General features: G+C 24.2%; 4 protein-coding genes across 5 annotated transcripts; 3 read left to right on the top strand and 1 right to left on the bottom strand.

The window, feature by feature from the left end:
- Positions 1-329: 329 nt before the first annotated feature.
- On the top strand, positions 330-2,392 carry LOC129607381 (PHAF1 protein CG7083). Of its 2 annotated transcripts, XM_055518356.1 has the most exons (3): positions 330-366; positions 449-854; positions 930-2,392. In XM_055518356.1, the coding sequence occupies exons 2-3, from the start codon at positions 708-710 to the stop codon at positions 2,073-2,075; spliced, it is 1,293 nt and encodes a 430-aa protein (XP_055374331.1). In that variant the 5' UTR covers positions 330-366; positions 449-707; the 3' UTR covers positions 2,076-2,392. The 2 variants fall into 2 exon arrangements, with proteins under 2 accessions (XP_055374331.1, XP_055374330.1); XM_055518355.1 differs by lacking the exon at positions 330-366 and having other exon boundaries at positions 380-854.
- An 880-nt stretch (positions 2,393-3,272) lies between these two features.
- Positions 3,273-3,789, top strand: LOC129607555 (uncharacterized). Its single transcript, XM_055518606.1, has 2 exons — positions 3,273-3,473; positions 3,599-3,789. Exons 1-2 carry the CDS (start codon positions 3,363-3,365, stop codon positions 3,683-3,685), a joined length of 198 nt encoding a protein of 65 aa, XP_055374581.1. The 5' UTR covers positions 3,273-3,362; the 3' UTR covers positions 3,686-3,789.
- Positions 3,790-3,957: 168 nt separating this feature from the next.
- Positions 3,958-8,217, bottom strand: LOC129607199 (coatomer subunit alpha). Its single transcript, XM_055517991.1, has 4 exons — positions 7,577-8,217; positions 6,730-7,521; positions 5,432-6,661; positions 3,958-5,377 (listed from the first exon to the last, which is right to left on the bottom strand). Exons 1-4 carry the CDS (start codon positions 8,070-8,072, stop codon positions 4,182-4,184), a joined length of 3,714 nt encoding a protein of 1,237 aa, XP_055373966.1. The 5' UTR covers positions 8,073-8,217; the 3' UTR covers positions 3,958-4,181.
- Positions 8,218-8,605: 388 nt separating this feature from the next.
- On the top strand, positions 8,606-11,592 carry LOC129607190 (26S rRNA (cytosine-C(5))-methyltransferase nsun-1). Its single transcript, XM_055517980.1, has 3 exons — positions 8,606-8,858; positions 8,915-9,807; positions 9,875-11,592. Exons 1-3 carry the CDS (start codon positions 8,762-8,764, stop codon positions 11,486-11,488), a joined length of 2,604 nt encoding a protein of 867 aa, XP_055373955.1. The 5' UTR covers positions 8,606-8,761; the 3' UTR covers positions 11,489-11,592.
- Positions 11,593-24,526: the final 12,934 nt, after the last annotated feature.

The raw sequence follows: 24,526 nt of genomic DNA, 5'->3' as shown, positions 1-24,526 counted from the left end.
AGTTTTACATTATTTAAGCGTACATTCATTTAATTCAAATATAAAATTTGAAAAAATTGGGACATAATTAATCACAAATCAATCTAAAGTTGAAAAAAACTAAAATTAATTCATTTAACAAGTACAATAAATAAACAATAAAAGTTACATATAATTACTACATTACAATTAATTGAATTTTTTTTTTGTATCCAAATATAAAAATAACTTTTTTTTTATATGAAATTTGAAAAAAATTTAATTGTTTCAGAATTTCACTCAAATCACTCAAATAATTACGTATGTAATTACGAGTGCATTTGATTACTTTCATAGTAAGCGTTTGTGACATCTCGTTTATAGGACTACGACGTAGAAACAAAAAAGGTAAATATTTTGTAATATTTTCCATTAAAATAAAAAATTAACGTAATTATAATTTAGGAATTTTTTTTTTATTTCATTATAGTACTTTAGTGAAAAAAAAACATTTCAAATTTAATAGAATTATATAAATAAATTAATTTAGATTAGGAATATATCTAGGGATAAAAAAGAAAAATAATTTTAGTCTAGAAAAACAAAAACAAAGAGATAAACGGCAAGTCAAAAAGAAAAAAAAAAAGTTTCTTTGTGAAAATAAAAATTTTCATTGAAAGTCACACAAATTGATAATTAGAATATTTGACTTGACATCTGAGTAATAAGTGATTAATTTAAAAGCAAAAATGTTAGATTTAGAAATAGTACCAGAGATTTCTTTGGGCTGTGAAAGCTGGGAATTTATTCTTGGAATGCACTTTTCTCAAGCGGTGGCTATAATTCAATCTCAAGTTGGTATTATTAAGGGAGTGCAAGTTTTGTATTCAGATACTGTAAGTAATTATATTTTTTTACTTATTCATGTATTTTGATATTTAATTATTATTATTTTTTTTTTGAAATCGTAGAATCCTCTCGGTGTTGATATCGTTATTAATTTACCCCAAGATGGTATTCGATTAATTTTTGATCCTGTAGTTCAACGTTTGAAAATTATTGAAGTGTTCAATATGAAATTAGTTAAATTACGGTACAGTGATGTAACCTTCAATTCTCCTGAAGTTGTGCCATCAATCGAACAAATTGAACATTCTTTTGGGGCAACTCATCCAGGAGTTTATGATGCTGCCAAGCAATTATTTGCTCTTCATTTTCGAGGCTTAAGCTTTTTTTTCCCAGTAGATAGCAAACTTCATCCTGGTTATGCTCACGGCTTGGGATCTCTTATATTTCCAAGTGGTGCTTCACCAGTTGTTTCAAAAATGTCTATTTATTCAGGTGGCAACAATATGCAAGAAATTCGAGCTCCTCCCTTACCATTTTCTTGCTATAATCGGCAAATATATTTGGAATCTGCGAGCGTATTAAGAAATTCAAATGGTACAAGGGGTTTAAAATTACAATTATTTACTGATGGATCATTAAGAGCATTAGAACCTCGTCGCCAAACTTTTACAAGAGAAATTTTATTTGGTGATACATGCCAAGATGTATCAACAAATTTAGGATCACCAAATAAAATATTTTTTAAGAGTGAAGATAAAATGAAAATTCATTCTCCAAGCGCTCACAGACGTGCTCAAACAAAACGCAGTGATATATTTTTCAATTATTTTACACTTGGAATTGATGTTCTTTTCGATGCAATAACACAACGTTGCAAAAAAATTATTCTTCATACTAATTATCCGGGACATTATAATTTTAATATGTACCATCGATGTGAATTTCAATTGAATTGTACAGCAAGTGATAAAACAAACCAGGAACCTCTTAACTCGCCAGTAATTATATCAGCATATTCAAAATGGGATACAATTAGTACTCGTTTAACACCATCAGAAAGGCCAGTTGTGCTTCATAGAGCTAGTTCAACAAATACAGCAAATCCATTTGGTTCAACATTTTGTTATGGATATCAGGATATTATTTTTGAAGTAATGCCAAATAATTATATTGCATCAGTTACATTGTATAATACTGCATCATATTGTAAGAAGACTCCAAATTTATGGCAAAATAAAGGTTTACAAGATATTCGTCTAAATGTTTGACGTTGACTTAAATTGGCGATTCGCTAAAAAAAAAAACCATAAAACAAACAAAAACAAAAAAAAAAGGAAATATTTTTATGCAGTTTATGTGCAAACTCGACTTTTTATATGTTTTGCATTACAACAATAATAAAAAAAAAAGGATAATAACTTTTTTCTTAAAAGTGAAGGTACCATAAAAAATAATTAAAACAAAAAAAAAGAGAACTGAAAAAAATCACTAATTTTTTTTTTAATACCGTAACTGATAGCATTTGTGGTATTTATTCAGAATAATTATTTTAAATTTAGAACTGTTTTTTTTTTTTTTTTTCAGTTTAAATCCTAATATCTAATCTTAAACGAAATATTATTAAATTAAGAATATGTAAATAAAAATGTTAAAAACAATATTTCACAATACTTTATTAAAAAATTAGTTTCTTGTTTTTTTTTTTTGTAATTTTTAGCAAATAAAATAATTTCTTGAGAAAATTGTAGGCTTTAAAGGTGGATAATACAAGTAAAAAACTGATTGCCATTTAATTTAGTTTTGCGCTATAAGCAGTTTGTATGTACAAATTTTTATCTATTAAAGGATAATAGTATTAACATGTGAATTATATCTGTTATATGCTTTTAATTTTAAATTTCATAAATCGGATGAATCATTTCTATAGGGTTTAGTTTTTGGATTAAGAAATTATGTAATAACGGTATGATGGATACATCCAAAAGAATAAAGTAAGAACTCTATGCGGGTAGTTTATAATACATGATTAGTATTGCCAAGCCAATTGAATTAAGACGAAATAATTTATTTTCTGTTTTACATTTTCTATGAAAACAGTGTTGAAAATCTTTTAAAACTCCTACAAAAACTTTATTGGTTTATTTGAATTGGGATTTTGCTGAGTTTCTTATAAGAATCAACTTCAATTTTCGTCCTCTAATAGTAATTTTTCAATTGTTACGCTGTTAAATCCATATTGATCCTTGCTTTTGTTATCTTTTCTGTATGATTGTGAATATTATATTCTTCCTTTAACCGTAATTTTTTTTTTCATTTCTACTCAGCTATTTAATATGAACCAAAATTTCTTTACAAAACATAAAATGTTTTTAAAGTTTAAATCTACATGTGATGTAAAAAATTTTGCAATTTGGTAATACTAAATCTGGATGACGATAAGTTGACAAACTAAAAATGACGTTATACATAGATAATGCAAATGCAAATAACAAAAAGGAATAAGACAATTTTTTGTAGAGTAAATATTTAGTTTTTTTTTTTTTTCATAATTGAAAATGATATCCTTAACGCTTATTGATGTTCCAGTATTCTTAGCTCCTGTTATAGCTGTTGTAATTCCATCAGTATTCGTTTTTTTATGGGGCCTAATAAGTGGTGATTTTAAAGTAAGTAGATGCGAAAATGTAAAAGGAAATAAAAGCAAGAAAATACATTTTTATTATAAATACGTTCTTGAAATTTTTATAATCCTAGATCTAAATCAAAGTACATACTTGTCTTATTATTTTAGAATTTCAAAGGAAGTAAAAGGGCTTATACAGAATTTACAGCCACTGATGCAGTAAATTGTTATTCCAATTACAAGAAGAGCTCATGAATGCTTGACAACCACTTCTAAATAAGTTTAATTCAGGTTCCTTTAATATAATTAGATATGTTATCTTTTCAAAATGAAAATAAAGTATAATTAATATAAGTGAACCCTGATTGTTTCATTATATAAAATATTTTTTGCTATTTGGAAATGTGTTGCAATTCATTGGGTGTGGAAAATAAAGTAAACAATGACGTGGTTTTAATCTAAGTATTAAGGCACCAGTGGTTGAAATCAATAGATTAAAGCCAATATTTTTTCTTAACAGTCTAAGTTCCTTTATTTTTATAGAATAATATAGATTAACATAATAGATTATTTTTATCGTATTTATGAAAAAAAAAATTTATTTAAAAAAAAGTTGTTTACTATGGGTTGTTTAAAATATTTCGCTTTCCATTATTATTAAATTTTTATAAATTTAACAATTTTTTTTTTATTTAAACGTATTGTAAAACTAAACATAAAATAATTTTTAATTGAAATCGTACAATAATATTTATCTAACATGAATATTTGAAATTTTCAACCCAGATACTGATTTTCCAACTTCACTGATTTCACATACAGTACATAAAGCTCCCTTATATTTAGGATCAAATGACGCAGAACAGAATGGACATTTTTCTTGTGCTTTTCCTCGATATAACGGTTTGAAACTTATAGCACAAATATCGAAAGGATTAAATTCATCATATAATAGTTCATGTTCATCAGTTGGATTTACTTCACAAGCTTGAAGAATTTTTCTAGCTTGTTGTGCTACTTCTGGTCGGGGTCCCATCTCTAATAATCGTCTGGCAAAAGATGCGGCTGTTTTATAATTTTTCAATTTAAAGAACATATTTAATGCGGTTCTTAGAGTTAGAATTTGATGTACTGGTTGTAATTTACAATGGGTAAAATATGCAGCCATTTCACATAATCTTTTTTGTTCATCTAATGTTGCTTTTGGTAGAGCTTTTCTAGCAGTTTCCATTTTTAATCCAATTATATAATCGCTACATATTTTAAGTAACTGTTGTGCTTCAGCCACTTCCTGTTTTGTATCAACGACAATTAATGGAACATTATGTAAAATTGATTGGAATTTTTGTATTGCATCCACAAATTTACCACCCGTTGTTAATTGATAACACACTTGCAATCTTTGAACCAAATCATTCAGTTTAACGCTTAAAGCTGGCCTACTATTGCTCATATTTGTTTCTTTGCAGTTACGTAAAGGATATGCATTTAAAGAAGTCATATTGGGCAATCCTGGAAACTTGGTTTTTGATGCTGCGAATATTTGCAAAAAAATTGATTTGAACGGCTGGAAATTAACAGCCCCAATTTGCTCATTTAACAATCTAAAAGCACTTTCAAAAGAACCGCCTTTAATATGATCAATCACTAATTGCGAACTATTGGACCAGTGTTGTGCTGGAGACTTATTTCTAGTTGGAACAGCATAGTAATCACCAGATTTAGCTACCGATTTTATTTTTTGGGCAATTTCGTCTGGTACAACTAAATCCTCATCACCGACATCCCAGCCAGCACCTTCAGCATCTTCAGGATTGTCTTTGACAATAATATCATCATCGCCATTTTCTTCATCCAAATCTAAATCGGCATCAGCGCCCCAACCATCGGTAGGACCTTCATCAATCGTCGCAATACTAATATTGGCTGCTTCCAATATTCTTTTATCTACAAAATTCAATTGTCATGTTTATTCTTTAAAAAAAAAGGGAGTTTTTTTACCTTTAGGAAGAACAACACCTTCGAAAAATCCTTTTGATACTGTTAGAAGAGGCCAATTAGTTTCCGTTTGCTGGACCGGAACAGGAGGAACAAAAAATTGGGCACCTGGTTTTATGGCAGGTAATGGATTTCCAGATGCTTTCAGTTCCTCTCTTAGAGTGTCCGCTTCATCTTTCACATGATGTGTTGCTGCAGTCAGATAAGCCAATGATGTCTGCCCACAATTTTTTAAAATATTCACTCTTTCCCTAATATCTCCTAACAAGAGTGCACCTTGATACTGAGCTGATACATCTTTTCGAATTTCAGCGATTTTATTCATTTTTTTTAGTTTCTCAAGATTTCCAGTTATTAAATATAAAAATGATAATTTATCGAAATTTTTAGTTCTTTGATAGCACATTTCGACAACTTGATGATTCCCTTGCATTAAAGCAGCTTGTCCTAATCTATCCCAACAAGTTTTTTCATCGAGAGCCTTGGCAGCCTCCAAAGCTATCTCAATATTACCACACTCCAAAGCCAAAGTAAATCTAGTTTTTTCATCTTTAACAAAATGTAATGCTACCTCCGGATATCCCTTTTGTTGAAGATACGCTATAATACTCTGACCAACTAAACGTGCGTTTCGTACCATATGGAGTACTTGATCATATTTACGATTAATAAGAGCCAATTTAAATTTAAATTCAGTGGGATCAATATTTAAAACACGTGATCTACATTCACGATCCAAACAAAAAACTTGATTACCCTTTATTTTGGTTAAATAAATAGGCAAATCAAGTGTGCGAATTATTCCATGATCACCATTTGGTATAGCATATTTTATGTGATTGCTAGTTGTGTAAATGAAAACTCCAGACTCATCCCATGCACCTGATTTAACTCTGGTATTTTCTTGTATGGTACACAATGGTTGAAGGCGACGATCACAAATAGTGACTGAATGTTTGCATAAAAGTGCGAGAAGTACCATATCGCTGGACCACACAACATATCTACACTTAGCTAATTTTATTGTTCCCACTGCAATTAATCTTTGAACTTCATATAACGTAACATAATCAGGGTCGCGGATTAAAAGCATGCCTGTACCAGCATAAAAAATTTCTTCACAAAACATTGGAATTTTTTTTGTAACTTCATTTTTAAAGTTCTTGATAGCCAATTGATTGTGACGATCTAACACTGCAAAACGATTTCTTGCCACCCAAATTGCCGTAATACCTTAAATAGAAAGAAAGAAAAATGAGTTACTAGGAACAAAGTGCAATATATCTATTTGAATTTATTACCTGAGGACCTTTTGCTATCTGATTCGGAGCTCTGATTTTCTGAATCTTTTGATGGCAAGCTATACAAATCATAAGTACAGTTTTCTAAATTACTTGTACGTGTGCAAACTAACGCTGCATTCAATGCTGGATTATATGAAATGCTATGAACGGGTGGGTTCTTTCCGCTTCCACTTCCTCTCAGTTGCATTACTACTGTATCCTTTGTAGTGGTCAAATCTAGTTTGCGAAGGAAACGATCCTTCACATAATATAAAATATTTCCATGTACAGTGTAAGCTGGCCTTTCTCTTTCTAATTTAAACACTATCATACCACCATCATGACCAGCAGCAAACAAATTCAAAGTTGGATGTGCAGCTAATATCCAAAATCGCTCTAGATCCCTACGGAATGTAAATAGGCATTGCCTTTTTGTCATATCCCATACCCTGATACTTTTATCTTCACTATTTGAAATTATTAAATCCTGACGTGGATGAAATATTACACAAGAAACATTATGATAATGTCCGCGACATGTATCAACTTCCCAAGCTTTATATTCATTCATTCTCCAAAGTTTTACTTGTCTATCATCAGCTCCCGAAGCAATTAATGGTAAACTAGGATGAAAACTTGCCCAATTAACACCACGATCATGACCTTCTAGTACATGTTTAACAACTGCATCAGCTTGCCCAAATAAATCTGTTCCACCACTTGGAGATTTAATGTGATCCTCCAAAGCATTATTTCCTGACGAGAAAACTTTTTTTTTTAATCCTTTCATTCCATCTCTACTTGCAATTCCTATAAGTAAAATTCTATTTTAAAGCGAACTAAAATAAATTTTTGAAAGTTTCACCAGAAATATCCCATACTCTTACAGTCTGATCAAGGGAAGCAGAAACAATTTGATCCTCTGTTGGATGGAACTGAGCACACATAACATAATGATTATGTCCAGTTAAGGTACATATACAATTCCTTGATTGCCAGTTCCAAATTCGTATAGTTTGGTCGTCAGATGCACTTAAGATCCAAGGGTATTCGCGATGGAATACCACAGTACGTACGTAGTCTAAATGAGCTAATAATGTAAAAATACATTTGCGTTGCTTATAATTCCACACTTTAATTTTGAAATCATCTCCTCCAGAAACGAATAATGGTTGCTGACAATGAAAATTTATTCCTCTTACAGGACCTTCGTGTTCATCAAACTTTTCAAGCAATGTATGCATTCGGTAATCCCATAGTTGAATTATTCCACTGTGTAATGTTGCTAGAATCCAAGGGCGTTTGGGATGAAATGATAGACCTTTAACACGCGCAGATTTCGACTCGAAATTTGTTAACATTTTGATTACGATTTATTCAATTATTAACAAAGATATTTTTTTCTGAATTTACTTTGTTATAAACCAGCTACTTTTTAGTAATATTTAATCATTAATATAAAAAACAACACTTTACTTAATATACAGAGCCGACTTATTTTTTGGAACGTCACCAAATTTAACGTGTCAAAGACAGTATTACCACAGTTCATTTTGTAAAATGTCATGTGTCATTAGTTCAGTTTTGTAAAATGTCATGTGTCAGCTATATTAAGATAATTTGTCTCTTGATTTAATTATAATTAAAAAATGTTGACTAAAATTGGGAATTCTCAGTTTTTATTCTATATTTGTTTGAAATTCTAGGTGCTTTTTGTAGAATTTCAATATTGTTATGGTTTTTAACATATTTTGCGAGTCTACTAGTAATTAATTAATTTGGTATTATGATTCAGTCTATCAATATTAGCATTTTCGCCGACATTTTCAATAATTTGGCAGAAAATAATGTCGATAAGTTTATTTAGCAGTATTTTAATTGTCACTAATAAAATCACACAAAAATAACGATAATTTTGATGCTTTAATTTTTTTTTTGCACCTTTTTGTTTTACCACGTGCGAGAAAGTACACAATTCATTCGCAATTAAAACCCACTTCGTTTTTGGTGGATATTATTAATTTGAATAAACAGATTGAAATAATACTTAATGGGGCGTAAGGCAAATTTTTCTGAAAAACCTAAAAGAGGGCCAGGAAGAAAGGCGAAAAAACAAGGACCTCCTAAGTTAATTAAAGCTTTTAAAGGTAAGTGTAATAAAAGTTAAGCTAAATACATTTTTTCATATGCATTCCTAATTAAGCTGCAGCACCAGATGGAGCCGAAAAAAAATTGTCCCGACATCAAAAACAAAGATTGGCAAAACGTTTAGCAAAACAAGCGGAAAAATCGAAAGAAAAAGCAAATCAAATTGCACAGAAAAAGGAGGATCAAAATGAAAATTCGGCCCAAAGGGAAATAAAAGGTTTCTCTGACGAAAATAAAAGTTGGCTGAAACCAAAAATCAAAACAAAAGCGAAATCATATACAAGTGACGGTGAATCCGAAGAAGATCTTATTTCAAGTGACAAAGATGTGGCAAGCTTTGATTCGGACGATAATCAAAACGACGGATCAGGAGATAAAAACACAACTAAATTATTTGACGAAGATGATGCAGAATCAGATGATGATAATTTTAAAGTCGGAAAATTAGAAGATTTTTCTGGAGAAGAGTCGGATGAATTATATGAAAATGATTTAAAAGGAGATAAAGAAGATAGCAATGATGACGATTTTGAAGAAGAGGATGGCAGTGATAAAAATGACAGCGATGATGATTATGACAATGATGAAAAATTGCCAATAGAAAAGGCTAATCAAAAACTCAAGAAACACATAGAAAAACAATCTAAACTAGCAGATGCCGAAATGCAAATGTCCATTGACAGACAAGAAGTATTTAATTTTCCTGATGAAGAAGACGAGGATGATCAACAACTGACAATACAGGAAGTTCAACAAAGGATAAAAGATGTTTGTTTAGTTTTATCTGATTTTAAAAAGTACCGACAAGAAAATAGATCTCGACAAGAATACTTGGACTTGCTTAAACAAGATTTATGTACATATTACAGTTATAATGAATTTCTTATGAGTAAATTAATGGAAACATTTTCCTTAAATGAATTAATGGAGTATCTGGAAGCATCCGAGGTTTGTTTTTTATTATTGAATATGATAATTTATCTAATTGCGCAATTGGTTTTTTATATTCGAACAGGTTCCGAGACCGTTAACTATTCGGACAAATAGTTTAAAAACAAGAAGACGTGATTTAGCTGGAGCTCTAATTAATAGGGGTGTTAATTTGGATCCCCTTGGGAAATGGACTAATGTTGGTTTGGTTGTTTATAACTCTTCTGTACCAATAGGTGCTACACCGGAATATTTAGCGGGTCATTACATGATTCAAGGTGCTTCAAGTATGATACCAGTTATGGCATTAGCACCACAAGAAAATGAGAGAATTTTAGATTTGTGCGCAGCTCCAGGAGGTAAAAGCTCACATATTGCCGCAATAATGAAGAATACCGGAGTTCTTTTCGCAAATGATGCAAATCCAGATCGAGTAAAAGCAGTTGTAGCAAATTTTCATCGTTTAGGTGTTGTTAATTCTGTAGTAAGCACTGTAGATGGTTGCAATTTTAAACAAATTATGACAGGTTTTGACAGGGTTTTGGTTGATGCACCTTGTACCGGAACCGGGGTTGTTTCTAAAGATCCAAGTGTTAAATCATCGAAGTCCGAAGTAGATGTACAAAAATGTTATAATTTACAAAGAAGACTATTATTAAACGCGATAGATTGTTTAGATGCGAAATCTGCTACGGGTGGTTATTTAGTCTATTCAACCTGCTCAGTTTTACCAGAAGAAAATGAATGGGTTATAGATTATGCATTAAAAAAAAGAAATGTAAAAGTTGTTCCAACTGGAATTGATTTCGGAACAGAAGGTTTCACTAAATATAGACAGCATCGTTATCATCCTAGTTTGAATTTAACTAGGCGCTATTATCCACATACCCATAATATGGATGGATTTTTCGTTGCTAAACTTAAAAAATTTTCAAATAGCATTCCAATCAGTAAAGATGAAGTTGAAGATAATATTGAAGAAGAAAGTACTTCTCAGAATGGTAATGAATTAAATGGAAATTTAAATGGTAATGAAATAGAAAATAATGTGGGTAACAGTAAAAAAGCTGAAAAAAGAGCTGGAAAACCTATTTTGAGCGAAATAGAAACTGAACTGAAAAAGAAAAAGAAAGAAGAGGAAGGTAAAAAATACGTTGCAAAAGTGTTTGAAAATCCGATCAAAGTGAAAAAACCTAAGAAGAAATCGGAAACAACTGATACAACAAAAAATGATGAAAATAAAAAAATTGGAACATTTACAAAAAAATCCAACAGCATTGGTGCTACAATAGAAAATAGTGAAAATAAAAAAAATCAAACTAATAAAATAAAATCTAATGATGTTTCACGAAAAAGTAACGAAAACCAGCATAATATGGAAAAAAATGAATTAAAAGAAAAATCTAAAGCAAAATCTAATATGGAAACAAAAGCATCACCTAAGAAATCAAAAGGTAATGATGAATCGAATTCGAAAAAGATTTCGTTAAAATTAGAAAAGCAAAGTGAGGATAAAACAGCCCTAAAATCAAAAACAAATAATGTTACTTTATCAACACCATTAATAAAAAAATTAGCGGATAAGAAAAAGAAAATTGATAAAAAACAAAAGAATAAAACAATAGGAGAATTAAAGAAAAATGTTAAAAAAGATATCATGGCAAAGAAGAAGAATTCTTTGAAAAAATCAAAAAAATAAATGTACATGTAACAATTATTAATAATTATTATTTGATTTTAGAAAAAAAAAAACATTCTTTTAATTTTGTGAAGATGCTTCTTATTATACAAAATAGGTTTTTAATAAAATATTTTTATTAGGACCATTAAAATTTTATTCATTGCTTTTAAACACAATTTTCACTTTATTCAAATTATTGAATCAGAAATTCGAGAAAACTAAAACAAAATATACAAAGAATTTATCAATTTATTAAAAAAATTTAATTATTTTTTATTAAATATTAAGCTTTTTTATTTATTGTGTACAACAAGATTAAATTTAGATTGATATTTTAGAATACACAGTATGTGAAGGTGAATTTGTTTAAACATCAAATCCAATGTTTTAGGTGTGGATCTCGTTTGGACTGGTAAATTAATATAACCAATTCGATGTTGGTTATTTTACTGGTACAAAATAGACACCAAAATTATTGTGAAAATGCTAGAATTTTTTAAATAATTTTATTTCAAATATTAAATTTTTAATATTTTATAAGGTTTATAATTATTAAACACTTAATTCTTACATTATTAGTAATACCTATTTTTTATTCAATTCTAATCTCAATTTTAAAATATATATTCCTTTCTTTTTTAGGGATCACTGTACTTATATTTGATTTTAGTAGCTCTAAAGTGTTACAAAAAATTTAGAAAAGAAAAAGAAAGCTCTTCAAAAGTTTTTTGTTTTTCTTTTTGCTTTTATTTTTATTATTTTGATATTCTTTATTTCCGGTCCTTATTTTATTATTGTGGACTGATATACCATATATCCTTTCAAACAAAAATAAATAAAAGAAAATATCAAAAGTTGGATTTTTTTTTTCTCCATTTCCGTTTTCTTTATTTTTTCTTCTTCTTTTTTCAGCCTCTTTATCATTTCTCTTTTTATTATTTAGTTGTTATAATGTTGACCGTGTTTATCTTAAGAAGTTTTTGAACAATAATTTGTGATAAAGCGAAAATTTTTATCAATGTATCATAAAAATCTCTGTCCATTTTATATTTTTCATTTTACAAATTCATTTCGAATTTAAAATTAAGAAGATGTTCATTTATTTTTTGTTTAAAGAAGAGAACAATAAGAAGAGGAACATAAAAAATATATTTTTGTATAGTGTAAAAATTTTTGGGTATATGGTACACGCACACATCCAAGCAAAAGGATAATAAATGGGACAATGAACTGATTTTTCTTTTATTTGTACATTATATACTTTTCCATAGAACCATCCAATAAAACTATATCAATAATAATGATAGTAGTATTTAATTTTGTATTATATGTTCAATGTAAAAGAAATTTATAAGTTCAAGTTGAACTTTAATTTAAAAATTTTGAGGGTATTAAACCTCATATATTGTTGTAAATTTTTATAAAGTAATAAAGGAGTATTGTATTAAAATTTGTAACATTTTATGAGAATTTTAAGATTTAAAAAAAATACTAAAATAGTTATTTTATGAACATACAAATAGGAGAAACTTCTACTTTAATTCAATTTGTTTACATATTTTTGAGGGAGAATACTTTTACAGCAATATAATCAAGTTTAATTTTGTAAGTTCTTGACTATTAAATTCTAAAATAATAAACTCATAATTTTACAAAATCATATCCACAATATTTCTTTTGCACATCCAATTAACATTTGATTTGATCTTAGATATTTTAATAGTTTTCATTTAATGGCTATTATTTAAAACTAGAAATCTAATGGCTTTTATGAAAATCAGAAAATTTCGAAAAAGTTTTATTAATTTTATAAGTACCAGCTAGTTTTCGAAATTTATTTTCTTTAATGAAATATTTTTCGTTATTGAAGATTCCAATACATTGTGTTTGAGTTTTTCAAATAATTCGTGTCTATTCTCTGATATTACTGTACCGTGTACCTTTTTATATAAAAAATTCTAATATGGATTTTTATTTTCAAATAAATTAAAGGTACTTGTACAATAATATTCCCTGACATTCAAAATGCAGTATTAATGCAGTATACTGCATTGCATTGCATAATGTAGGAAAATTCAAATTTCTAAAATATTAATTTTAACTAACTTAAGCAGTAAGATAGAGAACGGAGAAGAAAAGCAATCGAGACTATATTGTATATTGCAGTCGCTTTCAAAATTTTACTACGATATTGTAATACTGCAATTTTTTGCATCAATCCATTTTGGTTATGAGAGAATCTCAAATGCAAAGCTTTTCTGTGCAATTTAAGAAAATAAATAAATATTTTTATAAGATTTTTGTTGACAAATAATATAAAACTTAAATAAAATATATTGTATTTGAAATATATATACATAAATGTGTATAAAAATGTAAATAATATTTTATGTACTCTACTGTATACTATAACAGTACAAAGTACATATGCCCTTAAAAAAATAAATTATTGCTGACTTTTTAAGTTACTTTTGTCTTATACAAATAAAATATTTTCAAAAATAATAAATTTTTCGTAAATAAAATGAAAGAAAATTGAAAAAAGAAAAAAAAAATATGGAGAATTTTGAATTTTTAACTTTGGTATATTTGTAATGTACGAATGTGTATGAATGAATGAATATTTTTGTTTTTTGTTTTTTAATTTTTTAAAGTGCAGGTGCTCATATTGTGGCAAATTGGAACGAAAGTAATTACAAATTTTTTATAAAAAAAAATTTCTGTTCTCCCATTTTTTTTTTTAAGTTTGGAATTTCTTTTATTTAATTTAAAAATTTCGAAATTAATTTAAAATATTTTTAAAAAAATAAAGACATTATTCTTACATTCAAGTATTTAATGTTTTATGGAATAAGTATTTTATAGGAAAAAATCTTCACAAGTAGCATATGCAAGTAGTTAAATATTAAAAATAATTTAGACAATAAGATGAAGTCTCTTATAATACAAGAATTGTTGTAAAGTCAGTAAGAGTATAATTTTTGTAACATATTTATTTTTGTTCTCAGACTTTTTACATTAAGCAATTTTTCAAGACCAAACCCTAAGCCTAAACCATTTCAACACTTTACATTTTACAGTTTAATGGGGTTTTAAAAATTAAAGATTTCGGAACATATTAAAATTTATTTTTACTTATTTTATTAATTACCAATAGTTACTAATTCAATTACAATATTATAAACACAAACATAAATATAAATTATATATTATGAATGATTATATATGCAGTAAGTAAATATTATGTGTACATATATAAAAATTGGAGATAATCAAGAACATCAAGGTATATATATATATATACTAATATATATATATATATATATATATATATATATATATATATATATATACTATATATACTATTAAATTTTAATAAGAAAATTTAAAGAGGTCCTTTTCTTCTTCAAAAAAAAAAAAAATAAGAAAAATATATTTATCATGTTGCGTAGTTATTTATAATATATGATGTATGTAAATTTTTACGAGTAAACAAACATAAATATCGTAAATACTTAAAAATATTTGTACGTAAATATACACAATTTTATATTTGTCAATTTTATATGTGTGTCAATTTTTAACTAGAATAATATAAGATTAAAATATACCTACATTTGAGTATTATTAAATATTATATATAAGATACATATATATACACATATTAACAAGAAAGTATTATACACAAAAATTTTAATATATTTTACATATACCATATTTTTCACATCCCTATATATACATATAATATGATGTATATCCTTAAATATTAAAAATATTATTAACACGAAAATATTATCCTTGTATTGTATACAAAAATTCTTTTTATTTTATTTTTCGTAAATATTTGCATATTTTCTCTACATATTTTATTAAATATACATACACATATATATATGTACACTATTTATCATCTCTCTAAAAATTAATATTAATTTAATATTTAAAAAAAAAAAAAACACAAAATAAAAATCAAAGAGAAATTTTTTGTTAAAATTCAAAAGAAAAAATCATTTTACACAACATGCTGTAACATACATATATACATAGCTATGTATGTACACATGTAAATATAATAATATTGTATTTTTGATATGTGAAATTGTTGATTGTTATTATTTTGTTTTTTTTTTTTTTTATTAAAAATGAGAAAATTACAATGCATCTTGTATTGTTGTACAATATTGTATATACACATATAGAAATTAAATACGAATAGCTACATACAATATACATGTAACATGATAATGAGATTAATCTTAAAAAAAGAAAAACAAAAAATTATTTTCAACAAAATAAAGAGAAATTTATTTTTCGCGCCCAAAAAATTTTCTCATTAAAAACGCAAGCGTCAAAATAATTATTTTTTTTTTGTTTTAAATTTAGGAAATTTGAAAAAGACATAGAGAGAGAGAGAGAGAATAAAAAAGAGAGGGATTTTTCATTTCATATTCATATACTCATATTATAAGATAATGGAAATGGGGTAAATGTACTAAAATGGGTTTGATTTGGATTTGAATGAAGCGGAGCGTAAAAGAAAATGAGAAAAAAAAATATTATTAATTTTTAAAAAATGCCTAATATTTTTGTAATCCTTAACAATTACTTTAATAATAATTAATAATATGAAAAATTAAAAAAAAATTATAAAATAAAATAGAATAAAAATAAACAAAATTTTCTATTAATATTAAATAATAATTAAATACTTAGATTTAATAGAAAATATTTAGTACAATTGTTAAAAAAAAAAATTGAGTAAAGCGAAAAATTCTCTCTATAAGCAAAATTTTGCTTTGAGAGAACATGCTAATCAGTGTTCCCACTCGGTAAAAACAAAATGTATCCAATTTCGAGAAAAAAATGTATCCAAAATGTATCCAACCTCGTAAAATAGCATTATTATAATAAGTCGTCTTATTTTGTACAAATTAACCCATAATTAATATTAATTTGCTTTATTCCACAATATGAGTTTTGTTATTTATAGTAAATTCTTTAAGAAATCACATACAACTTCTATTATATTTTAAATGTTAAGGTCAGAAAAAATATATGCATATATGCCTTCTGTAGTTGTTGAACTATGCGGTAAAGACGATTGACCATGAAAACGGACAAATTTGCTTAGAATAGTCAGCAAATAACATTTATTGAAGATAAAGCAACTTCGCGGTTTAATATTAGCAGCATTTCAACTGTTTTGTAATATTTATTTAGTGTTGGAAAAAAAATGTATCCATATTTCAGCAAAATTTTAAAATGTAGCCAATTTCGGCATTTTAGCAGATTTGAGTATCTTTGTATCCAAGCTCAAATTTAAAGCAAAAATGTATCCAAATGGATACAATTGTATCCAAGTGGGAACGCTGATGCTAATTGAGTGTAACTACTGGCTACATGGATAGAGTACGGAGATGCTATTATAGTACTAACTCGCATATATAAAAAATTGAGTCCGTTCATATTTTGCATGTTTACTTTCACAGTACACTATATATGTGTTGGGATTGGGACAAGAGTTTTTTTTTTCATATATTCTAGATAATATTTCTAACGGTATCAAAAAAAAATTTTTTTTTTTTGCTTTTTTTTCGTGTAAACACGACGTCACTAAATTTTTCTATATTATATTTAAAAAACAAGCAACAGTGAGCAGCATCCATTGCGCAATATAATATGATATATATCTTGTTATACATGAAGATATATATAGCATATATATATGTACGTATATAAATATGTATAATATTATTACTCCCAGAAAATTTTTAGTACATTTTTCTTTTATAAAAAAAAAAAAAAAAAAATTTAAATAAAACTGTAACAGATTTTGTAGTATTATGTAAAATGTACTTGAGATTTTTGAAAAGAAGAGATAAAATTAATATTGTTATACTATATAAATATATAAGTTTATATAAAGTACCTGTATATGTACGTATGTATAGATTAATTTAATATGTATAAATATATATATATATATATATATATATATGGATATATTATGCGTAAATATGTACACATATGTAAGTATACACATTTCAAATTATATATTTGATAAAATTAGGTTTATATGTTTATATTATAAAATGTATATGTATATATTACGTAAATATTAGGTTTATGTATTATGTAATTGTAATGTATCATATATCACATTACATTACATGAATAAAATGTATAAAGATTATTTTGTAATGAATAACAAGTATATATATCATATGAATATATAGTGGTTATATACGCAATATTCTTAATACTATATTCATATTATGAATGTGTATGTCTGTATATATGACTTACATATAACAATATGTATATACATATAATAATACAATTATATACAATTATATATATGTACATTTGAATTTATATTACTTTGTTGCTGGTATGTGCTAGTATGTTTTAGAGTAACAAAAAATAAATAGAATCAAAAAGTAAATAAATATAAAATATCAGATACACAAAAAAGAAAAAAAAAAGAAAAACAAAATAAAAATTATAGCTTCCGTTATCCATTCGTAACGGTTCTCAATTTAGTTATCAAAGTAAGCTTGAAACGTTCGTTTCAGAGATTCAAAAAAAAAAAAAAAAACGAATAAAGAAAAAAAAAATATTTTTCTTTTGGGGATATTTTTTTTTCAGTGAGAATTTCGAGAAATCATTTTGTGTAACACAAAAAAAAAATTGTTTTTTTTTTTTATCAGAAAAAAAAGGTGAATTTTTTATTTCTTTTGTTTTTTTCTTATGATTGTGTTTATTAAATTTTTTGAAAGTGGAAACAATTAAACTGTTTTTTTTTTATTTTCATAAATAATTTTAAAATAATAATTGTGGTTTTTTGTAAAAAATTTAAAAATATCATGAATTGAAAAATTATTTTTAAAAGTAACAAAAAAAAAAAAAATGTTAGCAAGAGATAGGAAAAAAATTTTGAATGAATTTTTATTTGTTTTACATGAATAATATTTAAACTGTTATGTACATATAGAAAATATTAAGTGTTATAACAATATATGAATAAAATAATATTATAAATTTGAAAAATTTACTTAGTTTTAATTATTTTCAAGTACACTTGAACTTGTTTTTTTTTAAAAATGAAAAATTTTAATTACAGGATTAAAATTAAAATTAAAAATTATTTATTTTTAATATTTTTGAATAAAATTTTAATATATATAATTAAAAATAACAAAAAAAAGAACTTAAAGAATTTTAATAAGAGTGTTCTATATTAAAAAATATTTTTTTAATTTGAGCGTAAAACACAAAAACACAAAAAAAAATTAATAAATTTTATTTGAAAAATAAGAAATAAAAATTTTTTTTTTAATATTATTGTGTATACGTGTATCTTATTCTTATACGTGCACATATATATATATATATATATATATATATATATAAATATTTACAATATTGTTAAATATTATTTTTATAAACTATAAATTTACTGTGAAATGCAAACATCTTTGATTTTAATAAATTATTTATATATAAATATATATATATATATATACATATATATATATATATATATATATATATATATAAATAATTATATGTATATATAAATATATATATATAAATATATGTATAAAATGTATAAACATATATGTATAAATATATATAAATATATGTATATATATATATATATCATTATTTATGTAAAAATTGTGTTTATACATGAATAACCTATATTAGCTCATATATGTATATCTATATAATATAATACATAACCTATATTAATATACAAATAAATAATTCATATACATATATGTATATATATATATATATATATATTGCGTGAATTTCCTATTAAACCGGAATTAATTTGATAAAAATATTAACAGAGATTTTTTTTTAATTATTTATTTTCAATTTTATACCATACTGTAATATATATATATTATGTATCTACAAATGCGTATATATACAGGATTGTAAAATATATATGTATTAATATTTCATACTATTTATGTTTATATTAATAAATTTTTTGTGTATAACATAATTTACTTTATAATAACATTATATCAATTGAAAAATTAAGATTCTTCTTTTTTTTGTTTATTTTTATATTTTAAGTAAATAGAATATACAAATAACAGTATAATATGTATATATATATATAATATATAATATATATATATATATATATAATATATATATATATATATATATATATATATATATATATATATATATATTTATCTATATATATATATTTATGTATATATATATATATATATTTTATGTATATATATGTATTACAAATATGTAAATTCATTATGCAAATATATATAACAGTAATTTTATGAAATTAAAATTCAATATATTTGTAAAATATATTTTATTTTTCAAATACTGTCAAATATTAATTTTTTGTTGCTTTAATTGTTAAAATTTGGCCTATAAATATAATTAGTTGCGGTCCTAATAGTCTTAAATAAATATATGATTATGAATTTAAATTAATTGCCATATAATTTAATTTATATTCAGGCATTATACGTATAAAACAATTTAGACTATAGTTCGTTTGGTACTATTAAAGTCAAACTCCAGTTTTAAAATATCTTTTTTTTTTTTAATTATCCACCCAAGACTCGTTTATTTGTCACTCTTTATACGTTAATATCAAGAAGGAATTTTCTTGTATTACTTTAAAAATTAATTAAAAATTTTAGTTCTTTAAATTTGACGAATTAAATATAATATATGTACATTGTATAACGGTATCTTATTCTTTCAACTTCATATAAATATTTTGATGTATTAATATTTTTTGTATAACAATATTAAATTATAATTATTCGTTTTTAAATTTAATGATATTAAAAATATTTAATATTCAAAATTATCTTTAAATTGACATACGAATTGAAGGTATTTCTTTGTTATCTGTTATATACAAGTCTCATATATAACGGAGATGTGTATATGTGTTATACTATGAATTTGTTAATATATATATATATTTTTATTATATTTGAAGTAAAAATTAACTATATTAAAAATATATTTATATTTAATTTATTTAAAATAATATTTTATAAAAGTCAAAATTGAAAATATTTAAAACTCTATTAAACTGTTATAATAATTATAATAATAAAGAAAAATAAATCACTGTTCGTATTAATTCGTAATAATTATATACGGATTATATTATGTTATATATTTAATTAAAAACTAAAATTAAAAAATTTAAAATTACATTTACTAGTTTAGAAATTAATTAATTAATAAAATATCTATTATGTTTATATTTTTTTGTTAATTTCATTAAAATTCATATATACCAATATACTCACACAAACATACAAAAACTCTCATTATATATTTAGGTACCAAAAATAGTATAGAATAAAAATAAAGGAAATTTTATTAATAAACAATAAGAAAAGTTTTTAGATCCTTTTCTCTAAATTTTATATTAGTTGTAGTAGTGTTAAAACAAAATAGGAAAAGAATAGGAAAACTGAAAAATATATGTAGGAAATTAGGAAATTTTACAAATAATATTAAAAATTCTATTGAAAATTTGTACTCAATTTAATAAAATACGGAAAAAAAAAATATTTTTTCCTTTGTTAAAAAAAAAAAAAAATAGGAAAAAATAAAATCAAAAATTTCATTTTGCGCTTGTCTCTAATGCCTGGAAAATTTTTTTGTTTTCATTTTCTTATTCTTTCTTTTTTGTTTTCAAAATATTTTGTCATATTTCAATAGCACATATACATTCATAATAATATATTCTCACATATATGGCTACAAGCCATATATATACCTCCAAAAAAAATATAATTTTCTTATTTTGTGAGTGTGTTACCAAAAAATCACACAAAAAAAAAAAATTTAAATTAATTTTATTAGTGTTACCACAAAACTTTTATTTTATATTATACTGAGTGCATACATACTCGTACACACTCACTATATTTTAATAGTTTCACTTGGCAATTTCTTTAAATGTATTAGTTCATATATAGTTTATAGTTGTAATTTTGTACGATGATATGCGAAATTAATTCATCTATGTATAAATATAGTTTTTGAAGATCGTTTGTTTGCAAAAAAACAACAAAAAATAAAAAATAGAAAAGCTATACTTAATAAAATTGTATATGGAAAATAAGAAAGACAATAATTTTTGGGGATTAGAATTAAAATAAATATAGAATTTTTTGATAATATGGTATGTAGCTTCAAATCACTCATGATATATATGTATGTATACGTGATATATATCTGATATATATATATATTGTGGTACTATTTTAACTTATAGAGTTATTAGATTAATTCATATATATGACATCAAGAATTTAATCCAAAAATTTTGCACATTTTTTGTATGTGTGTGTTATTTTATAGAAATGATTAATAATAATTTTTCTTTAATCGTTTTTATGACACCATAAATTTCTTAAAGATTTTTATGATTTCTATTCATTATTTATTGCTATTTTTTGTTATAAAGATATATGAGTAAATGCAATACATAGGTAATGTAATTTATGATTATTTACTTAATTGTTATATACAATTAAATTTAACTATTATATTTGTTATACATACAATATTATTTATATAACAAGTTGTATATTAAATATTTCTAATTATTATTTATGTGCATATATGAATTATAATATTGTTATACTATTAATGAAGAGCTGTCCAAATTTTAATTTTTTATTTTTTATTAAATTTTTGGCATAATCAATAGAAAGAGAGACTTAAGTACCAGATATGAAAAGTCATCTGTTCCAGCAGGGAATTGAAATAAATTCTTAATTAACCACATTGCATATTATAAACTACGTGTTAAGATGAAATGTTAAATTTTACATATTGAGATTTCAATAGAAATTGCACTATTTTATTAGGATTTTTTTACATTTAATATGAAATTTAATATTCTACGTTGGTGTTACCAATTAGTCTTTAAGTTGGGTATTGTCAATATTAAATATAAGAGCTTTCTCAACTATATAGGAACTTATAAATTTTCTTTGAATTTAATGTAACCAGTAGTGTAGTATTAGAGGTAGAATTATTAGAATTTTTCAATTATGCCGTCTACACCAGAATTTCTTTATTATATTTAACAAAGATTTTCATTGATTTTTAATATTATTGTTATACATTAAGATAATATGCAAAATTTTTATTTGAAATTATCAATATTATTTCAAAAATCAATTAAAATTTCAATTAAATTTCCAAATATGCCTCCCATAATATTCATTTTCATTATATTTTTAATAATTTTCTAATATCGTAAAATGCAAAAATTCAATTTATAAAAATTTTAATATAGCAAATTTAATTGCTTATTAATTGCTAATTAAAAAATTTTCAATTTTAAGTACATTTTAAATTATTTATAAATTAATTTGGAAAATTTTCTACTAAACATTTTTGTTTAATTTATTTTGTATTTTAATATAGAAGAATAATTAAGGAATAATTTTCAAAAAAAAAAAATTTAAGAATCCCCATTGAGATTTCTTCTTATTTTATAAATATTTTATGTATACATGAATCTTTAAAATTTACATAAGAACGTAGCGTACACATACAACAAGTATGTATTATAATTAATAATTTAAATATTATCGTATATAAAATTTTCATAATATTTATTTCTTACTTGAATTATTAAGTGTTTATACATAATTATTGATTACTTGACCTTGTATTATTGTATACATATAATAAAATTTTATATATACATACATATATCGTAATTATGTGTGTACAATTTTTGAATATAGTAACACAATTTTTTTTATAAGAATTTGTTACTCATTCTCTTAAGTTTACGTTATTGCGTTTATTCAATTGATACAAAAAGTTGTGTACAAAAATAAATATTTTACGAAATTACATTGTATATGATTGTAATTTTTTCCACAAAACAAATTGTATAACAATTTATTTAGCATCAAATGTCATTAATGTAAAAATTTTATTAAAATTTTATACGATGTCTAACGTTTATATCTAAGTGGGCGTTTTAAACTTGCTTGCAAGTTATCATATTCTTAAATTACCCTTGCATTTAATCAAGTCTATATTTAATGTAGAGCTCATATAGAGTAATACAAAAATCGATTGCAATAACTAAAAACTTCACATATTTTATCAGAATTTTTCTACTATTTTGCGGATAGACATAATTTTCTAATATTTTCCTTGAATTAAAAATTATTTTTTATTGTAAGTGTAATAAATTTTAAAGTATTTTTTTTGAAGTAGCATTCCCTAAATTGCCCAACAAATCGAATATTTAATACAAATTCAATTAAATAACAAAAATTTATTAATACAAATAAATAAATTTTACACATTTTAATATAGTGGAAATATTTAAATAAAATGCACCTAAAAATATGCAATTTTTTAAAAAATATTTTAGCACAGCGCTATTACTTGAATTCAATTACGAATTAACTGGTATACTTATATATACATATATAAGTTCAGATACATACAAAAACACATAGAAATTTTAATTAATTTAAAAATAAAACAATATTCCTAACTATCTAATAAAAAAATTATTAAAGAAATTAATTTTTAATTAACAATTATAATTATTTTTTATATTTTTTTTTTTAGAACAAAAATTTTTTTAATTCTCTTAAATCAAAAAGTTATTATTACACATACATATATGTATATGTAAAATTGTATAATAAAAATTAAAAAGGAATAACAGAGGAAGAGAGAGAGAGAGAAATTGCACATAGCAAGTGATTAAAAAAAAATTTTTTTTTAATATACACTTGTAATACAAGGATTAACTAAAGGATTTAAATAACAGAAGAAAGGTTGAAATAAAAAACACAACAAAATAAAAAAATAATAAAAGAAAAATCACTTTATATACGAAAAGCTTAAAAACGATAAGTAAAAATTCAAAAGGATTTACAAAAGGTTCTCTCGATTTTTATTAAAAAAAAAAAAAATTTTCACTGGTGTTTTTTATTATTGTTTTTTTACTACTTTCATTCAAAAACAAAAAAAAAAAAATTCCTT

Source organism: Condylostylus longicornis, unplaced genomic scaffold (assembly GCF_029603195.1).
Source record: "Condylostylus longicornis isolate FDR11 unplaced genomic scaffold, ASM2960319v2 ptg000027l, whole genome shotgun sequence".
NCBI lineage: Eukaryota > Metazoa > Arthropoda > Insecta > Diptera > Dolichopodidae > Condylostylus > Condylostylus longicornis.
This window is presented reverse-complemented; position numbering and strand designations above follow the sequence as displayed.